General features: G+C 44.7%; 1 protein-coding gene across 2 annotated transcripts; it reads left to right on the top strand.

Moving 5' to 3' along the window:
* The first annotated feature begins 230 nt into the window (after positions 1 to 230).
* On the top strand, positions 231 to 13,526 carry ZCCHC17 (zinc finger CCHC-type containing 17). Of its 2 annotated transcripts, none has more exons than XM_085518027.1 (7): positions 231 to 469; positions 736 to 793; positions 1,907 to 2,007; positions 2,707 to 2,802; positions 3,558 to 3,658; positions 4,732 to 4,880; positions 12,620 to 13,526. In XM_085518027.1, exons 4-7 carry the CDS (start codon positions 2,786 to 2,788, stop codon positions 12,794 to 12,796), a joined length of 444 nt encoding a protein of 147 aa, XP_085374153.1. In that variant the 5' UTR covers positions 231 to 469; positions 736 to 793; positions 1,907 to 2,007; positions 2,707 to 2,785; the 3' UTR covers positions 12,797 to 13,526. The 2 variants fall into 2 exon arrangements, with proteins under 2 accessions (XP_085374153.1, XP_015739200.1); XM_015883714.3 differs by having other exon boundaries at positions 2,707 to 2,798.
* The last annotated feature ends 29 nt before the right edge of the window (positions 13,527 to 13,555 follow it).

Here is a 13,555-nt window from a genome sequence, read left to right on the forward strand (position 1 = left end):
CTGATTGGACAAGCGCTTGCGGATGTCCCACCCTCCTCTGCTCTTCCTTCCGTCGCATAGAGATGACGTATAAACAGCGCTTGATCGCGGCGCGCTCCTCACACGGATTGGCCGGGCTGAGGCCGGAGAGGTCAAGGGGTGGGCACTAGATAACATGAGTCACTTCGATTGGCTGCGCTTGTCTCCCGCCAGTATCGCGCGCGTTGATTGGCGGGCTGAAGACTCCCCTCAGGTGAGGGCGGTGCGGAGGAAGCCTAATGGCGGCTGTGAGCGTAGAGTGAAGCGAGTTAGAGATGTTTTGTAGCGGGTCCGTCTGATTTCCATATGGTTTTCTTCCTTTAAGGCATCTTTAGGTCTCATGCTGTAGTTGGAGGCGGCTGGCAGATGTCGTAGGCCCCGCAGCGCGTCACCCCCCGGCGCTGAGGCGATGGAGCCGCTGCCTGAGCTGTACGCCATCTTCCAGGGCGAGGTGTGTGCACTGTGTGTATATCACATATATATGTATATATATGTATGTATATATGGCACCGTGTGTATATCGGCCTCTATAGGATGCCTGTCTGCAGAGCACAGCAGCAGCTGGCCCCATATGATATAGTTATATTGGCTCCAACCTGCTGAGGTGCCCGGAGTTGTAGCAAATCACACGAATAATCTGGGTGTTGTGTGTGTTCTATAGCGAGAACAAATGTTTTAAAGGCTTTCGATTAAATGCTGTGTTGGTTTTCTTCACAGGTGGCTGCTGTGACGGAATATGGGGCGTTTATTAAAATCCCGGGCTGCAGGAAGCAAGGTTTGTTGCTGTGGTTTCATTTGGACTTGGTTACATGTTGGTGTTGAACAGTGAAGCAGGAAACTTAAAGGTAGTTTAGAGAAACAAGTAAAGGAAACTTAAAGGTAACAAGTAAAAGAAACAAGGGGCCTAGGAGAGCAGGGAGGATGCAGATAAGGAGTGAGACCTCACAGATGACCAGAAGAGGAGTTGCATTCCCCCTGATAAGAACAAGAGGGGGTCTGTATGCTAAAGAGCTATTGAATATGGATCAGAATTCCTAGAACTACTGACTATGTATTAGAAGTCTAAGAAATCATTGACTATATATCAGAATTCTGAGAAATCATTGACTATGTATTAAATGTACCTATATCTGTGTCACGATTTTACAAGTCGGTGTGCAAGTTTGGTGGAGCTATCCCCCTTGCACCCGGTGCTGCGCAATGCTGGAATAAACATACCTGCTTTATAACCCATCTCTGGATTATAGAGTTTGATTCCGCAAGTCAGTGTGACCAAGCCAAGCAAACAGCTTTGGGGTTAAGCATGTAGGAAAAGTTGGTTCTTGTAATTAAGGAGCCAGTTGATGCTCCTTAAATTTAGGTGCTATGATTGCATGTGAGACACAGAGGTCTGTTTAGATGTGGCTTTTTCCTAAGTGTGGTATATTTAAATATAGACATAATATATCCAAAAGTGACTAGTTACTTCTGTGCCAGTTCTAATAGAGGATTTGGACAGAAGTGTGTCTGCTGTAGAGAATTTCCTTTGAGGTGCAGAGCCTAAGTGGTATATCTGTACTTCTCCTTCTTCATACACATGTATTACTGTGCTAATCATAGGATCACTCAGGTTGGAAAAGACCTAAAAGACCATCCAGTCCAACCATTCACCTTTTCCAATAGCTCCCACTAACCCATGTCCATCAACACAACATCCAGTCGTTCATTGAACACCCCCAGGGTCAGTAAATCCACCACCTCCCTGGGTATATTACCACCCATACACAAAAGTAGTAATAGTAAAAAGGATGAGCTGAAGGTCAAAAAGATGAATAGTGTTTATTTTGTAGTATTATTTCTTCATAGTTCACAATTTTTCCCTCTTTCTTTCTTCCAAAATTCTGATCAGGCCTCGTTCATAGGACTCACATGTCCTCCTGCCGCATTGATAAACCCTCAGAGATCGTGGATGTGGGAGACAAAGTGTGGGTGAAGCTCATTGGAAAAGAGGTAATGTTAATTCTTGTTTCCTTTTGTGCTGTGTATAAATATATATTGTAATATAGTATCCATTATAACAGTGACCTTTGAAATTCTGTGTGCAGGGGCTGCGTGCTCATTAATTTGTTAGGGGTGTGATGTGTTGATTTTGGCCAGCTTCTGCCTACTTTCCAATGTGACTTTGGGCACTGACCTGTGACTCAAAATAAAGCAGTTCAGGAGAAGGATCTTCATTAAAGCTTTTGATTGAAAAGCATCGAGATCCTACTCTTTCCTTGCACGCCCATTCTCACCATGCATTGTCAGGGGCTGTAAGGAAAAGGCCTGTATGACTTAATTTTTTAGGATGCAGATTTGCTAAACTACTGATCTGGGGGATCTCCCTTGTGGGTGATGTATGAGAATTATAGCAGAGCTTTCAGTTCTTCCCTGGTGCAGGTTTGGTCCTGTAGATTCTCTGTTAATCTGAAAGGACTTGTAATGATCTTGTCTTTATTCTGGGTCGGCTACATAAGAAGCTGTTCTGTCTGTTGGAATGTTCTACACTGAAAATGCAACTACAGTGTAATAGAACAGAATCACTTTGATTTGGTATTCTTTATAGTGCTCTGCTCTGCTTGCAATTTCATTCTTTCCCTGTAGGCCTCCGGATGGTTTATATTAACATCCTGACTTTTACTCTTCTTGTTCCGTTTATTTCTCTTCCAGATGAAAGATGACAAACTCAAACTGTCCCTTTCCATGAAGGTTGTTAACCAAGGCACAGGGAAAGATCTTGATCCAAACAATGTTTCCCTTGAGTAGGTAAATCTACCAAGTAGAGTATAACAGGTCATGCAGGTTGCTGCTGCCTGCTTTTCCCTGCCTTTCTTTTCTAGCCTTCCTGCCATAATTATCCTCAAGGCCCTCCTTCCTTCAAAGGGTGAGGGAAGCTCTTCCTGAGCAGCTGAACAGTGCATTGGCTGGTTGGAGGGCTGAGTGAAGGTGCTTCCTTGGTCGTGCTGCTTAGAGGCTGTCAGGAATTTCTCTCTAGCAGTGAATTGCAGCCCTCTGCACCCTGGTAGCATTTTGGTTCTTGTATTTAGTGATAGTTGTGCTGGGAAACTTGTTCATCCAAGGTGGGCATAGACTCACTTGATAAGATCTTACCACTTATACATGATAAGAAACCAAATCTTGACTGCTTTAATGTTTCTGAGGTTCCTTGTCTACATTTTCCTGTGACGCATCCAGTGTGAAAATAAGTTTTATTTGACCTGCAAGACCAGTGTGTGTGTTCAACTTGGTCAAATGGATGTTACTGTAAAGGACTTAGTTGCAGCTTATAGCATTTGCCTACTTTGTGTAGAGGCTGTTCAGTTGATCTTAAGATAGAAGGTAACACTAGCATGCTCTTAATGATGTGGTTTATTCTAATGTATAGATGGCCATTCTTTGATTTAACCTAATTGTGCTTTTAGAGAATTGTTTGGAGGGGAGGGGGAAATTTAGCTTGACTGTAAGTATAAAGGATTGAGCTTGAGAGTGGACTGAAAGTAGAACTTTTCTTCTCTTTCCAGTCAGGATGAGAGGAAAAAGCGTTCCTTTAGAGACTACACCAGTCAGAAGATCACACTTGAAGCTGTCTTGAACACTGTGTGCAAGAAATGTGGCTGCAAAGGTGCGCCTTTGTGGGGTTGTTCTGTTCTTTTGACTCAGCCTTGTTCTAACCAGACAGTGACCTATGGGTGGGATTGTAGTGATGTCTGTCTTACTGTGTTTTGTTTTGGAAAGATTTGATTTTGTTTTGAGGAGAGCAGCGTTTTCCATCAGTCATTGTGCAAAGTGAAGACTTAAATACCTTCCTTTTGGAAGGTGTGTGTCTTATAATCCTATCCCTGAGCTTTCTTTTGAGTATGGATTCTCTTCTTTCTACATTTTTGTTTTGTCTTTATAACCAAGGCTTCATTCCAGTTTTGCACTGTAAGAAATAAATGCATGTCTTCACCAGACCGTTTAATGAGGGTAAGAAATGTCAGTGGAAATTACTTCACTGATTAGTTGCTGGAAACACAGTGTAAGTTCTCTAGCAGCCGTCTTAGAGCTCCAAGTAAGCATTCTTGCCTATGGCTTTTGTATTTTGCTTAGTGCAGCAATGTGAAGTTAGCTTATGTGGTACTTCTACAGTAGCTTTGCAAGTGCTGAGGTGCAAGGTAATTCTTTGTATGTTGAGTTTTTGCTGCAATCAATTTCTTGTCTTACATTATTTGACCATAGAGGAGGTGGTTAGGCTGGAGTTGATGTTATTTTGGAGAAGGTTGATAAAGACAGATATAATGTCAGCTATTAATCACCACTATGGTTCTGTGCAGCAGTATAAAATACCATTCTAAAGAAACCCCCGAACCTACCCAGATCCTGTATTTTTCCACTCACCCATCAGATATCCATCCCTTCCATGTATACTTTTTCATGCTTGAGTCCTTGCCCTTATTTCCCTGTTCGTCGAGAGTGTCTTAGCTTTGCTTTGACTAGTCTTTCCAAAATGAAGTATTTTGCATTTATTCTCATCTTTTTTAAATCAGGGCACGCTAAAGGAATACAAAGCCCTGGACAAAAAAAATGTACATTCGAGATGGTTGTATTGTGGCTGCTATTAAAAAAGGTTGTTGGCACTTCGGCTGTATGAAGTGCATACAGAATAGAAATGTGTGAGGATGGAAAGGGACTGTTCCTTCAAACATTCTTTTGCAGGTCATTTTGCCAAGGAGTGTTTCATGCAGCCTGGAGGGACCAAATACAGCCTCATTCCAGAAGAGGAAGAAGAAGAGGTGACAGCAGCAGAATGTGAAAGACGCAGAAAGAGCAGCTTGTCTGATGATTCTTCAAGGAAAAGGAAAAAGGTATGAGGTACCTTACTGTGAGTTGGGAAAAGTGAGCCACACAAGATGGTTCTGTTGAGCTACATCTGTGATTTACTACGGCATGTGATTGAGTGGCCAGTGATGGACTGAGGAAGTGGCTCAGTTGCATGCAGGCAGCCTCTTTTGCAGACTCTGCAGCAAGTCTTATACTATCTCCTTTTATTCATGAAAACTGTCCCTAAGATGTGTTATAACACTTAGCTCTCAAAAGAGGTTCCTTACAGTGAGAAAGGCATCTCTTTCTTGTTGTGAAGCTCAATAGAACTTACTTAGGTTTCCTGAATTTCCACATTTCTTGCCAGTAGCACTCTTTTGTCTTCTCTCTTGCTGCTCTTATCCAATCACCTTTCTTTATCTGAAGCAAATGCCTGCTGCTGCCTTGCCAGCTTGTGTGATGTGAACTCGCTGTATCTGCACACACCAGGGTAAAATAAGAGATTCTATTTGCACAGGAAGCGTACATTTCCAGGCTATAAAGCTAGAAATTTTCAGGGGTAAGAGAACTTTTATGTTCTTGTATCTTAACCTTGGGATGGTAGAACTCTGGATTCAGAGCATACTGGTTTAATTAAGAGAAGAAAAACGTAGAGGAGACTTGAATCTAAAACAGGAGTGCTTGCTGGTCTGTCTCATTATACAGAAGTGAGACCTTGAGACTTGAGAAGTGAGATTTTGAGGCTTTAAGTAAACGTTTTGTTAGCTGCCTTCACAACACGAATCTCCATCACTCTTCCAAAGCCTTTTCCTTTTTTTTTCTTTTTCTTTTTTTTTTTTTCCTTCCACAGCCTTACAGCCATTCTGTTTTCCTGGAGAGGGGCAACAGACAGGGAAGACAGAGGGATTTCCCATGTTTAGAAGCAGATCAGGCTGAAGAAAAGGAAAACTTTAGGCAGAGGTAGTGAGATGTTCTTTGCTTCCCATAGGCTCTCATTCAAGAATGTGTTGGGCTTGTCTGTGGTGTGTTATTATGCTGCAGAGTAGAATATATGTGTTCTTTTCTATTCTGGTCTTGGAAACACTCGACTGAACTGACTTGTTGATCCCAGCCTAACTGTGACTGTTTCAGTCTTGCAGTTTGTGTCTTGCTGTGGTGAGAGCAGGCTGCTGGCAAAAACTCAGCAGAGCTTGCTTCTCCTACCTGGAGTTCTTCTCCCTCTAAAGCAACCACGATTAACTGGTAGTGGCTCCCTTTTTATTACAGTGTAGCTGTTATTTCAATTCTATTGGGAAAACCTGTACTGGGAGGTACACAAATAGTGCTTTATCACACTGGTGCCTATCCGAGGGGGTATGGGCTCCCTCTGGAGCCTTACCCTGCTGAGACTGCAGGGTATGTGGGTCACTGTTGTGAATTGGTTACTTTTTGTTGTTGTTTTTTAGTCTGGTTTAACGGCCTTTCTTTAAATGCTGTTTGTTTCTTTGATCTTCTCCCTTTTTAAGAAGAACAAAAGTTTTCAGATGTTTTCCAGCGCTGGAAAATAAAACTTTTGAGCTTTCCAGAGGCAGGATGTGGGATCCTTGAAATGCATAGCTCCCTTGTTGTCTTAGGTGCCTGCTGTGATCTTGTCTGGGAGCCACCATGTGCTTCTCTGCTTGCCTGGAGCCCTGAGAGGGTCTATACAGAATAGCTCAATCTACCTAGTTAGAATTAATTTGCAAACCCCATCCCATCTGATGTTTGTTACATAGGTGTAGAAATATATTTTTAGTGAGTAGAGAGGTGCTTGGTAGATAGGAAACTGCTGTTTAGTGTCATAGTAGTAGCACTAATGCAGCTGGTTGTTTATTATCAGCACTTTCTGTGACCCTGATCTGATACTCCCTTGTAGTCCCTGAGTGCTCTTCCCTCCCTCCAGACACTCCTTAAAGGGATGCTCTTGGGACCTCCCTCCCTGCTTTGTCTGCATGCCATCCCCAGTGTTACTGTATGGCTGGATCCTTCCTGTTTGGAGATATGTGATTTGTTGCTGTTGTCCTGGTTTGTGAGAGTCCTGGAGAGAAAAATATACGGTGTTTTTTGTACTACTGAAATCTCTTTCATACCACAATGTAGATAAACACAAAGTTCTTCAGTTCTCTGCTCTTTTCCTGCCTGAATTGTGTGACATTTACAGAGAGGAGCTCTCTGCACCAGAACATCAACTTCTGGAATGACAGCGGGTTCAAGACTTTCTCCTTACAGATCACTGTGTTAGTACTACACACCTCCTGTTATCAGTGAGAAAACTGACTGGTGGCAGAAGCTCATCTAGTTAGTGCTGTCACTGTGCTGTGGAAGTACCAGAGAGCATCTGAGGAGCCTTGACAGCTGTGCAGGCTGTTGCTGTGTCCCTTTCACTTTTACTCTGTGGGTCACAGGATGAGGGAGCTCCTATGGGAACACGACATTGTGCCCATGCTGAGCTTGCATAGGAGGGAGGTTCACTGAGAAAAAACAAACCTTTCTGATTCTTCTCTCTTGGCCCTCTGAGAAAAGAACTGCTGTTTCAGCACTATGAGGAATATCTTTTAATTTGAACTTTACAAAAATGACCTGTCCTCTGCTGTGGTTTCGCAATGGGCACTGGAATTGTATGGTAAATGTGATCTGTGATTGCTTTTCTGCAATCCTAGTAGCTTTTTCTCCCCGTGCTGTAAACGATTACTGTGAAATATTCCTGTTGTCTTTCACTTAAAACCACACCTCGTTAACTGTTGTTTGTTCAATGACCTGTAACTCATCAAGCTCATCAGTTCTTGCCTGTTGCTAATACTTGTTTTCCTAATTCTTAAATGGCAATAGCTTGGGGCACCGCAGAGTCCAGTCCACTCTCTTCACAGTATGCATCTTATAACATCTTTATCTATGCTTTTCTGTCTTTTGCTGTATTTAATAAATGGCCATAGCCTAGTCTCTTCTCATTGGATAAATTCAAACTGGTCCTTAAACTAGAGATAAAATATATCTCTTGGATTTACATAAGGAATCTTGTTTAATATTAAACTGAGAGATTAATTTCTTTTATATATTTTTAACAAAAACTTAGCAGGAATATCAGCACCTTGCTGGAGATGCAGGAGGACAGACAGCTGGAAATCCTTTTTCCTTTATCACCAGGACAGACATAAAGGTTCTAAACAACACCATGGCTACAAAGTGCTGGTGAAAAATTCTTTAAACTTCTTTGAGAGTTGTGGAGACTCCCCTCTTATCTGCAAATCAAATACTTGTAGAAGGAATGAGCTGTGATAACATTCTTAGAATGTAGCCCCAAGCAATCTGTCTTACAAAGAGCAGGAAAAGGCCTGGAGTAGTGTGGTCCCCTTTAATAGCACCAGCTCCTTCAATAGGAAGGCAATAGGAAAGCCAGGGCTATCAGGCTGTAGCTTAGCTGTATGCCATTCCTCAGCACAGTCATTGTGTTTGAGGGATTTTGAAGCAAGTTTGTTCCATTTTAGTAGAACTGTAATAGATGTAATGAATAGTGCATATGAAGAACTGTAACGGTCTTTGTACTTGTAAAGATGCTCAGAGAGGACCAACTTTTGGAATTTGGGCATAATTCTCTCACAATGCTTACACAAGCACAGTGTTCTCAGGTGTGCCTGAGAACAGAGCTGAGCTCAACTTCATCCATCAGCAGCAATCCCTTCTGGAGACCTGTCTCTGTCCCTAGGCCTGGAGGAGGCTTTGCTGCTGTTGTTAAAGGCAGAGTATGGGCATTTACTTTGGCACTGGCATATAAACCAGAGGAAGGCTGTGCAGTACAGGTAGCTCCTGGTGAGCAGGGCAAGTCCAGCATCCAGTGGGGCATGGGAAGGCAGCTGAGTGCTGCTCATTCCGTACCAGGATGCTGGCACTTAAAGTCAGGTCTGTGGTCTAGTGTCTTTTCCTTTGTTACTATGATTGGTGTACCTCTTCCTGTAATCCTGAGGGGACAAATGTGACATTCTGTCTTATCTTCAGCCTTTGCATGCTGAGTCAGCTTCCCAGTCTCTGGAATGAAGCTGTTAAGGTCTTCTCCAGTTTTCTCACCACATGCACAGACTGGAAAATCTTGAGAAAATTCTCCACCCTACATCCTTTTTCCTAGAAGATTTGACTGTTAACAGTCTTCAGAAGAAGACGGTAGTGATTTGCTTCTACCCTTGCCACGTGAGTCTTTGTAGTTAAGTTGGTATTGTCAGAATTATCATGGTGCTGTTGTGGAGCTGCAGAAACTGATACCTGCCAAAAGGCTGCTAGGTGTGCAGTGTGTTTCTCTGAATCCTCCCTGGGGTATGAGAGGACTCTGATATTCAGCTCTCAGCTGTGCCTTGTCTTTGCTATGTGGTCTCCCTAAATTAATTGCTGTGTTTCATGTTTAATAAGCTACTAGCTTTTTTTCTTTGTCCTTAACTGAGAGTGTCTGTCTGGTGCTATGGCACGTTATCCATGCTGAACTGTGATTTGTAGATGGGTTGCTCATGTCCCCACTCTTAGGGGAGAATGTGTTATTAAATGAAACGTGCTCACCCCTCAGTTTGTCTTCCTGTGTGCTGGTGTATTCATATGGAGACCATGCTTGCCTGGAAGTGACTGAACGTAATTGAAGGAATGTCTCGTAGGGAGGAGGGGGAGAACTCAGCCTTCTCTGTGCTCTTTGCATTGAGGCACCTTTTTCCCCAAGCAGTCTGAAGACATCTTGCCCTTTATAGCATGAGGTGAGGCACTGGAGGGCTGCCAGCAGCTGGGTGCAATGCCCTGTTAAAGCATACCTCCATGTTGCATGGTCTTGGCTTAACATCCTCCCTGTCACAGTGAGCTGCCAGAGGACCTTCAAGCCAACAGCAGAAGCAGAGTCAGGATGGAAGAGTCAGCAATTACAGGGGAATTTCCCCCCATCTTTGCCTCATTTATTATTTTTCTGTTTTTAGCAGCTGTTTCTCACATGATTACTGGTTTCTTCATTTGCAGTCTTGTGGGTGAATAGACACATTGACTTTCTCAGGCTTCCTTCTGTGAAGCAAGTTTCCTTTAGGTGGATATTTTCCAGTTTTTTTTAGCTGGGAAGGCTGTTTTCGCCTGGGCGGGGTGGGTGTGTAGCCAGCCCCAGGCAGTGCTGCAGGCATCCCAGAGTGACTCAGGACAGGCCCACAGTGTCAGTGCTGGATTCAGACCTTCAGCACCCAGTTCTGATCCCAGCTTTGTTGGAGCAGGTAGAAATACTTGCCCACGTGAGTCATTCTGATTTTGTGCAGGTATCACTTGTATTTCCGTGGCTGATGCTGCTGTTCCCTTCTCCTGTTCGTGCATTCTTTTCCTCTTCCTTGGCTTAACTGTTCTTCTGGGTTGGCTGTGGATGCACAGAGCAGCCAGCCAAGAGAGGAGACCTTCCAGAAAACTTGTTCTGCCTGTAGCCCTGTGTCTTGCACAACTGTGCCTTTGGGCTTGCTGCTTTTTTTTGAGTTTCCTCATGAAAAGTTTCCTCATGGCACAGTCAGCCCTGCCAAGGCAGGGCTGTGATTTACAGCAGGCCTCTTCCAGTAAAACTCTGCTGCAAGCCCAAGGGTGACCTTGAGGTCATTGGGAACGCTTGACATTGAAAATAAGCAGAGCTGCTACTTTGGGGTCTCCAGGCTTCACATGTTATGCTTCCTTGCATAGTGGAATGTAAAACACGTTTTATATAGCAAGCATTGAATACGTTGTGTCTGGGACTGTCAGTAGCAGTGCCCATCTCTGGCAGCAGCTCTTTCCTTATGCCCCACTTGGAGGCTGTTCAGTTCCACTCCAGCTGTGTTTCTGCAAACCCCTATGTTAGTTTGGTGCTTTCAGAAGGAGCCATTCTTGGGCCCAAAACTGTGCATGGGGAGGGCAGTGCTTTTGAACTGTGGCAGGATGACAAGTCTAAATAAGATGCATGTGGGGAAAGGAGCTGGACTACAGATGGGGGGAAAAAGCCTCATCTAGTACAACCAGCACTTGGTCTTGCCTGCATAACTGTATAATGGAATGGGTGCTGGTTTTCAGCAAGTTTGGGAAAGTCTGTGCCAGGTCTTACATATGCAGGTCCAGAGCAGTTAGCACACATATTGTCCAGGAATGTGTAGCTCACTTCAAGCAAAAACACCAGTTATAGGGCTTAGAGCAGCAAGCTTTGCTTGCTGGGCTGCATTCCTCACTGCTGTTGTCTAAGCCTATCACAGCCATTTGCAGTGGCATGGGTGGACCTGCTGGCCCATCTCTGTTTTATGCAACTCCATTTTGCTTCTTCTTACGTCCTTTTTATGCCCTTGAACTGCAATGAAAATTCACGATACGCATCTGCATATAGAGGTCTCTTTCTTAGTGTTGATAGGCCTGTGGAAAAAGGAGTGAGTGCTTGTTGCTGGATGGAATCCTTTCTGGACTTGGATGGAGGTCTGGGACCACCATTAGCAGTCTCAGCATGTTTTGCAATATACTTCATCTTGAACTTGCTCACCTGCGTGGACATTTAAGTTACTACCCAGAATCATGGTGTTGCTATCCTGTTCCCTTCTGGTTCTGAGGCTTTACACCCTGCAGGTGGTGGCCCAGCTGCTGTTCTGGGTTGCGGGGCACAGCTGGGCTGGCTCTGGCCTTCACGTGCTGTGTGCACAGCCAGATGTATATCCTCTCCCTCAGTCCTGCTGTCTAATTAAGTAGATACAAATTGCCATCCCTGTGCCATTAAGTAGTCTTTGTCTGCCTTGAGGTTCTTGGTCTGATGTAACTTTGGGAGGAGGTGTATTGCAGTAATGATTTCAGAGTAATCTGTGCTAATAAGTTACTGCTCAGTGCCTTGGAAATCAGTTCCTCTTATGAAGTTCCTTGCAGGACTTACTGAGCACCAGCATATGAATGTTAGGTCCTTCTTGAACACTGTGTAGCTTTTGCTTTGTAGCCTCCCAGAAATGCAGGCCTGGGGACTCAGTGATGCCCCTAACCTCTGCCTGTGGTGGGGAGATGAGATTGTGCAAAGAGAGTTATTGCCAAAGGGCACTTTCCTCATCCCATCTCCCCTGTGGGGAGAGCCAAGGGAAACTTCACATCTGAAAAACATTTTGGGCCTTGGGGTGTGGGAGGGGGCGGTGTGGGATCCTCCCCAGCACAGCCATTCTAAGGGCTGTGGTGTGCTGGGAGGTGAGAGCCCCTGCAGGACTGTCCCATCCCTCTATCCATGGTTCTCAGTTAATGGTTGGGGTGGTTGAGGTTACCAAGCTATTCCTCTAGATTTTGGCTATGCTTGGCCTTTGCAGTGAGGAGAAGGGTGTGTTACTGTTAGAGCTCCAATGCATTAGCGTTCTTTTCCTGGCAGCTTGTGGGCTGATGATGATGTGAGGAAGTGGGGATAGCACTCACTTCCAGCTGGCTGTTTCAGAAACCCATTTCATTGGCAAAAGTTTTCCTCCTGCCAACCCATATACAAAGGAATAGCCTTAAATAAACGGAGTAATCTCTCCGTGATGTGACTACCAGTATTCAGGCTTGGATTTCCATTTCGATATCCACCTCTGCCCTACCAGCTGTCAGATGGTGCCTGCTTCAGCTATGGGCTGGCATGGGTGGCAAAGTCCATGCAGCTGGGGCAAAGCTTGTGTGCATCATCTTGTTGGGACAGGCTCGATTATCTCACAACTTTTCAGGCTCTCATGACAGCAAATGGCTCAGTGCCCTGGTGAACACAAGTGACGGTTTTCCCATGTGCAAAGCTTTGTTTTGCTTCTTTCTATAGGAGAAGAAGAAAAAGAAGAAGCACAAGAGTAAGCAGTCCTCTGAATCTGACTCGGACAGCTCTGACTCGGACAGTGATGGGGCTCAGCCAGCCAGCAAGAGGGCCAAGCATTCGGGGAAGAGCAGCAAGGCTCAGAAAAAGAAGAAAAAGAAGCATAAGAAGAAGACCAAAGAGTGACAGCAGGAAGAGAAGGGCACTGCTGTTGTGAATCCGTGGAATGTGCTGCTGGGAGCAAGCAGGAGCAAGTCATTGTGCTCCTCGCAGTGAGTCAAGGAGTTTCCTTCTTCCAAAAGTAACGCTCAGCCTGTGTTGTTAAAGTTGTTGACTTTGCTCTAAATTTTCCTCTGTTACCTTAGGCATGGGCTGCCATTTTCTCCCACCGAGGCCATTGGGTGTGCCTGCCAGCATAGTCTAATTAATTACACCCATCCATCAGCCCTTCTATGTCCTGTAGCCTCCTGTTGGGCTGGGTAAGCTGCCACCACCCTGCAGGATTCCTGGTCAGCTGTCAGCCCTGAGCTGTGACATCAGTCCTGGATGTGCTTGCCTGTAAAAGGTGGAGCTGTGTGTCCCTGTGCCCCAGCCTGCCTGCACACGTGCTCTGTTGGATGGCTGCAGCTGCAATGACTGAGCACAGCCCTGGTGCACAACAGCTCCAAGGAAGGGCATTGCTATCTGTACCCTCACCCTGCTCCTTTCCCAATGCAAGGCGCTGCCTGGAAGGGCTGGGTTTGTGAGTTGGCTTTGGCACACAAAACCCTCCCCCTGCCACGTTCATTTTTTGTCTGTAAACATTGAAAGTGGCAGAGTAAGAAGCAAAGTGGTGAGTGGTGATATTTTAAGTAAACATTAACTGTGGTGTATTTGCTGCCTTTGTGAAGGATGGAAAATAAATCTCTCAAATCTCCAGGTGTACTTTGTACTGTTCTCTTTCCT

Source organism: Coturnix japonica, chromosome 17 (genome assembly GCF_054131305.1).
Source record: "Coturnix japonica strain WE chromosome 17, WE-NBRP24, whole genome shotgun sequence".
In the NCBI taxonomy this organism is placed as follows: domain Eukaryota; kingdom Metazoa; phylum Chordata; class Aves; order Galliformes; family Phasianidae; genus Coturnix; species Coturnix japonica.